Source organism: Cynoglossus semilaevis, chromosome 7 (genome assembly GCF_000523025.1).
Source record: "Cynoglossus semilaevis isolate Cse_v1.0 chromosome 7, Cse_v1.0, whole genome shotgun sequence".
In the NCBI taxonomy this organism is placed as follows: domain Eukaryota; kingdom Metazoa; phylum Chordata; class Actinopteri; order Pleuronectiformes; family Cynoglossidae; genus Cynoglossus; species Cynoglossus semilaevis.
In genome coordinates this window covers 5,285,519-5,291,153 of record NC_024313.1, presented here as the reverse complement: position 1 = coordinate 5,291,153, position 5,635 = coordinate 5,285,519, and the positions used below count along the sequence as shown (strand labels likewise).

At 37.1% G+C, this 5,635-nt stretch overlaps 1 protein-coding gene across 1 annotated transcript in view; it reads left to right on the top strand.

Annotated features, from left to right (window-relative positions):
• The first annotated feature begins 293 nt into the window (after positions 1–293).
• Positions 294–5,635, top strand: part of ak9 (adenylate kinase 9) — a 9,952-nt gene continuing 4,610 nt past the window's right edge. Inside the window, exons 1-20 of the mRNA XM_025056695.1 lie at positions 294–540; positions 866–929; positions 1,015–1,067; positions 1,167–1,263; positions 1,414–1,526; positions 1,610–1,750; positions 1,860–1,982; positions 2,281–2,355; positions 2,531–2,632; positions 2,802–2,941; positions 3,041–3,363; positions 3,481–3,599; positions 3,737–3,884; positions 4,006–4,102; positions 4,206–4,270; positions 4,359–4,412; positions 4,495–4,698; positions 4,809–4,951; positions 5,036–5,239; positions 5,309–5,584. Of these exons, the coding sequence (XP_024912463.1) occupies positions 448–540; positions 866–929; positions 1,015–1,067; positions 1,167–1,263; positions 1,414–1,526; positions 1,610–1,750; positions 1,860–1,982; positions 2,281–2,355; positions 2,531–2,632; positions 2,802–2,941; positions 3,041–3,363; positions 3,481–3,599; positions 3,737–3,884; positions 4,006–4,102; positions 4,206–4,270; positions 4,359–4,412; positions 4,495–4,698; positions 4,809–4,951; positions 5,036–5,239; positions 5,309–5,584 (2,634 nt within the window). The 5' untranslated portion in view covers positions 294–447. The remainder of the gene's footprint in view (positions 541–865; positions 930–1,014; positions 1,068–1,166; positions 1,264–1,413; positions 1,527–1,609; positions 1,751–1,859; positions 1,983–2,280; positions 2,356–2,530; positions 2,633–2,801; positions 2,942–3,040; positions 3,364–3,480; positions 3,600–3,736; positions 3,885–4,005; positions 4,103–4,205; positions 4,271–4,358; positions 4,413–4,494; positions 4,699–4,808; positions 4,952–5,035; positions 5,240–5,308; positions 5,585–5,635) is intronic.

Sequence of the window (5,635 nt, the reverse complement as noted above, 5' to 3'; positions counted from 1 at the left end):
TGCCTCCGAAGGGCAAATTTATTTATGTCGAGACGTACTGTAAAGTTTAAAAATAATTGAAAATAAATGCTCGTAAAATTGTATTACCCATTTCCCAGATAAATAAATATCTAAATAATTATACAGAATATACTAACAATGATGTATTTGATTAAGTTGTAGTTCGAAGGCTTAGCTTGGCCATATTCGTAAGAGCTTGGGTTTCCGATTTATCAAAAAGGAAGTAAATGCATCTCATGCTCGGACACTTAGTTTGAGGGTTGCTATAACAACAGCATCAAATGACTGTTCGCCTCGGGTTCTATTATTTGTTTTGGACAAAGCTAGTTCAGCTTCATACATGCTAGCTTTAAAAACAGCTATGTAAGATTAAAAAAATGTTTAGCCCATGACTACAGCGGTACATATTTAATCTGTTTAGGTTCTCTGTATGTTTTATTAGTACAAATGGAGTCTTTTGTGGACAACTTGTTCGAAGACGAAGCGGAGAGAATCAAGCTTCAAGCTAAACCCACCTGCTTCATAGTAGTTGGTAAACCGGTAATAACTTTGTCTCTCTTTTTTTATGTAACTGCTCAGTGTATTTTGCAGTGGTGTCGAAACATTTTTAGGGGCTGGGGCTGAGGAGGTTGTTAAACAAAACTTTAATAAATAAATAATAATTACATCTTAAACAATATAAAGACTATTTCAGTAAATTAACCAAAAACTTCAAATTAATTATATACCATTAAATAGACACATTAAGCTGTGTATTAAATGTATTTCTACTCCTTTGGGGATAAGACACAATTACATGTGGTTACAGTTGGTAATTTCACTTGGTCAAATATATATTTTGCATTTGTGCATTTATATGTTTCAGGGAGTTGGCAAGTCCACATTAGCCAAAGAAATAGCAAAATCTTGGAAGTGTATTTTGATTGACGGTATGTATCTTATCTTGTCAATGCAATAACATTTAATAGCTCATTAGATCTGTAGTGTTTCTCATCTGCCTTTGCAACATTCCAGATACAGAACTGCTGAAGACACATGTGAAAAATAAAACAAATGATGGTATAGAGGTGAGCATTGTTCAGGAGATTTGTTATTCTGGCACAGGATGGAGTGTTTACACACCTTCTTTGTGAACACTACATTTTTGCATTGTCTGATAATTTTAGCTCCTCAAAATCCTGTCTGAAGAACAGACGATACCAGAAGACAAGATGCTGAAGCTGATCCTCGAAAGGCTTAATTCACAAGATGTGGGACACTATGGTAAATTGTTAATGTGCAAATGTAGCGTCTGGATTTATTTATAAAATACAATATAAAATAAAACTTTTCTAAATGTTTTTGTCATATTGTTTTAAAACCAACAGAACTGACGCTCAGGTGCTATTTATGTTTTGGTATTTGTTATTACAGGGTACGTGCTGAGTTGCCTGCCCTTTGTGTCCAAGGAGAGTTTAAAGGTTCAAGAGCAGATTGAACTCATCAAAAACCTTGAGTTTAAGCCTGATTTCGTCATTAATATTAAGGTTTTAATACAGGACCTACACACATCTGCCTTGTTAATGTCAAATATTGTTGGCGAAACTTTACCATTTGTTTCTATTTTTAGTGTGCAGACAATGACTTATTACAAAGGTTGTCAGGAGTGAAACAGCAGCTGGGGAAAGACCATGACGGTCGCCAGGACAATGAAGACAAGTTCTTTAACCAAGAAAAGATGGAGGACAAAGAGGAGGACAAGGAGGAGATGGTAGGGACAAAAAGACAATAATAGACAAATATTCTTATCTTGCTAATATAAATCTGATCCTGGTTTTCAATTTATTCTCAAAAACAATTCTGTCTATTTTTTCTTGAAGTCGTCTGAACATGAAGTTCAAGAGGACATCATCGAACATATGGTTTTCCCATTGGAAAATATGACTGAAGATGCTCTAACTAGAATTAATATTTACAATGAAAAGGTTCTCAGACCTCTGGAGGTGAGTATTTATGCAGACTAAAACATCAGATACAAGTTATGTATTAGATAATTATTATACTATTAGATAATAGTATACTGCAGTTCTGTGTAGTCATATTACGGTAATGCTTCGGCTGTAATGTAAATTACACATTTTGTTCAGATATGATTTTTTTTTATCGTGTATTTAGAGCACAAGGTAAACATACTGTACACAAAAAGACTTGGCTGTTTATGCTAATGTAATTTAAATGTAATGTAATTTAAATTGAATCATATGACAATAACAATAAAATCATTTTGCATCTATATTTAAGGACTACATGGCAGAACACAACCCCCTCTATTTGTTGGAGCTAGATGGAAACAACACACCCGAAGAGCTGCACACTGTAAAATATCTAAACTTTTCTTATAATGTAGTATTCATTTTTCAGGTATCAATATGGTGCTAGCACAGTTATGAATTTTGTCATTTGTCCAAATCAGTTGAAAGCAGTTAAATGATATTTCTAAGGTACCTTCAAACCAGTAACCACTTTAATACAACAGTTTTTCTCTGTGTAGACTGTCATGTCTCGTCTTGGATCCATGGCATTGAAACATGTCTCCATACCCCTCCTTCTCCACCACTCTGATGATGAAGACATACCTGAAGATATTGACACAGTTATTACAAGATTTCATGAAGACATACCTGAAGATATTGACACGGTTATTACAAGATTTCCGATTGAAATTTCATTTATTTCAGTTATGGAGAAAATATATTTTTTGATCATATGAATACACATGTATTATATATCCTGTTTAAATTAAATGTTTTGTTTTTTTCTAGGAGCACCTGCTGAGACATTTTTCTTCTGCTAAAGTAGTGGCTCCAGGCTTCAGGTGGCGACGAAGCCGTTGGGGGCAAAACTGCCCTGTTGCACTGAAGGAAGGACGGGTCATTCCTGGAAATCCCAAATTTTCTGTGGGGTGTGTGGTTCTTTCTATGAACTGATCCAGTTTGTTTTTGTTTTTCAGGGTAAAACGATGCAAAATTATCAGCTGACGTTTACCTGAATCTTCTCACAGCTTTGAGGACAAACTATACATCCTCTCATCCCAGGAGGCCCTACAGAAGTTTGTCACAAACCCTAGACTGTACCTACTACCACCCATGCCCAGGCCACCCTGTAGGGTTGCCATTGTAGGGCCTCCTCTGGCAGGAGTGAGCACCGTCTGTAAGCTTCTAGCTCAGCATTACAAGGCATCAGTTCTTGACATAGAAGAAATGGTGCGGCCAGTTCTGGCTGCAACTGAGAAGGAGAGGCTTAACAAGATTACAGAAGAATCCACGCAGGCTGCCATCAAGAAAATCCAAATGAAATCAGAAAAGGATGAGACACAGAATCCAGGCAAGTTCAGTAACCAATGTATGAATCCATCAGAAATATGTCAATGGTCAAACTTGATTCAACATTGTAAACCTGTTCATCTCAGAGTTTGTCTGTGAATAACTTCTTTGTTACCAGTGACAGAGGATCATCCAGAGGTGAAAGCCATGGTGCTCAGTGCTATAGAAGAAGCCCGGAAACTAAGCCCATCTCCACTGGGCCTGTATGCTGACGCACTGAGGAAACGTGTAAAAGAGGTACAGTATGTGTAAGGTGTTGTGATATATATATATATATATATATATATATATATATATATATATATATATATATATATATATATATATATATTATATTTATTACATTTCTTTTTCTATTGCTGTTGATGTTATAGATTGAAGATGCAGACAATGATGAAGAGTTCAAGACAGGATGGGTGCTCGACGGCTTTCCTAAAAATACCTCTCAAATGGAAGCCTTGCTGCAAGGAGAAATCCTGCCAGACATCATCTTTTGTCTCAAAGACAGTGATGGAAATCACAGTAAAATAAATAAAAGATACAATAACATAACATACAAGTTGATACTGAATTTAAAAATAGACCATGGCCCATGCTTGTAAGTTTTCATACATAGTATCACTTGTCCAATTTGTTTTGTCAGTTTTAAGGAGAATGTATGAGATGAATAAGGAGGCCGTGAATGAAGCAATCATGAAGAGGATGCTGAAGGAACAGTTGGAAAAAGAGAGACAATGCTTGTGAGGATAAAATATTTGATTTATAATTATGTTTCAGTGTCTAATATCTTAGTTAGATAATTTGGGGAATTTATTTATTCCTATTTATTTTTTCATGATTTAGAGATGGAGAGGAGCAAAGTTCAGAGGTGCTTTCAAATCTGGAGACAGACAATGAAGAAACAGATGGCGAGTATGACTGTATCTGTCCATGAAGCAGCTTGATTTTTAAAGTCTGAAGATTGTCTTATTATTGTAACTTACCTTGTTTTTGTAGGACAACCTCTAGACTCTAGAAACCCTTCAGATCCTGATATTTCTGAAATTCTTGGTAAGCCTTTTTGTTAGATGTTGCTGTTTTTAGGTCAGCGACAAAAATATTCCAAAACTTCCAATCTTATCTTCTCCTTCAGTTCCTAAAGCTGTGACACAGCCAGACCAATGGGAGCTGGGTTTTCCACCTTGCCCAGAGATGGATGAGTTTAAACTCCAAATGCAACAGTTTATGTCTGAATGGGAGCAAATGCTGCCTAATATAACTGTCACATTCTCAGAACTGGACATCGGCGGCAAACACGCCAAAGAATTGCTTCATGAGATGGTCCTTCAGATGGAGAGTGAGAATTTACTGACATAGAAGTTTTCATTTCATGTTTGAATCAGTGTGAAACTAAACTAAAAATATAGGAATATTTAAACGTGAATCTCTGGATGCCATGATCACCAGAGCCCTTTGAGTATCTACCTTGGGAGCTGACAGCTGTCGACCTGGAGGAGGAGGCAGAGGATTTTGAGGCCTTGGTGGAGCTGGAGGGGGAGGAGGAAAGAAGCAGACGTGACAACGGCACAGCTGAGAAACATGAGTATGAAGTGAGTAAATAAACCCATGAAGGTTCGTATTAATAATGTTATTTCTTTACAAACGTGTACTTTTACTATTTTGAATGGTACTAGGGGCACACTACACCCAAGAGGTTACTAGGAGATACTCTTCACTTCTGCCCTGTGGCCTTTAAAACCCATAACATCCTGAGGCCATGTTCAGACCAGATAGCAGCCAGATATCGTGAGAAGACCTTCTACTTCTTTAGTACAGAAGCAAGAGATGCCTTTCTTCAGGACCCTCTACAATTCACTACAAGGACTGAGTTACTCAAGGTAAAATAAAAAAGTTGTAAACCGTAAAAAAGCGTTTTCTCAAATATGTTTTGTTCTGATTTATCAAAGCCCCCCGCACCACGAGTCTTACTTATTGGCACCCGTGGATCCGGAAAGACCCTCCATGGTCGGTGGCTGGCCCAGCAGCTGGGCCTCTTCCATATTCAATTTAGGGAGCACCTTCAGATGCTCATCCTGGCTAAGACAAAGAGTAAGGTACCTAACGCTGATGAGGTGGATACTTCAGATGAGTTGTCAAAACATCTAGATGCTAAAATTAAAGAGGCCATGGAGGAGGATGGGAAGGAAATGGAAGAAGCTGCTGCCAACATGGATGATTCAGAGGTCGAACTATATACTTTCTCTATCAAGGAATGCCCTCAAATATTAGGTAAA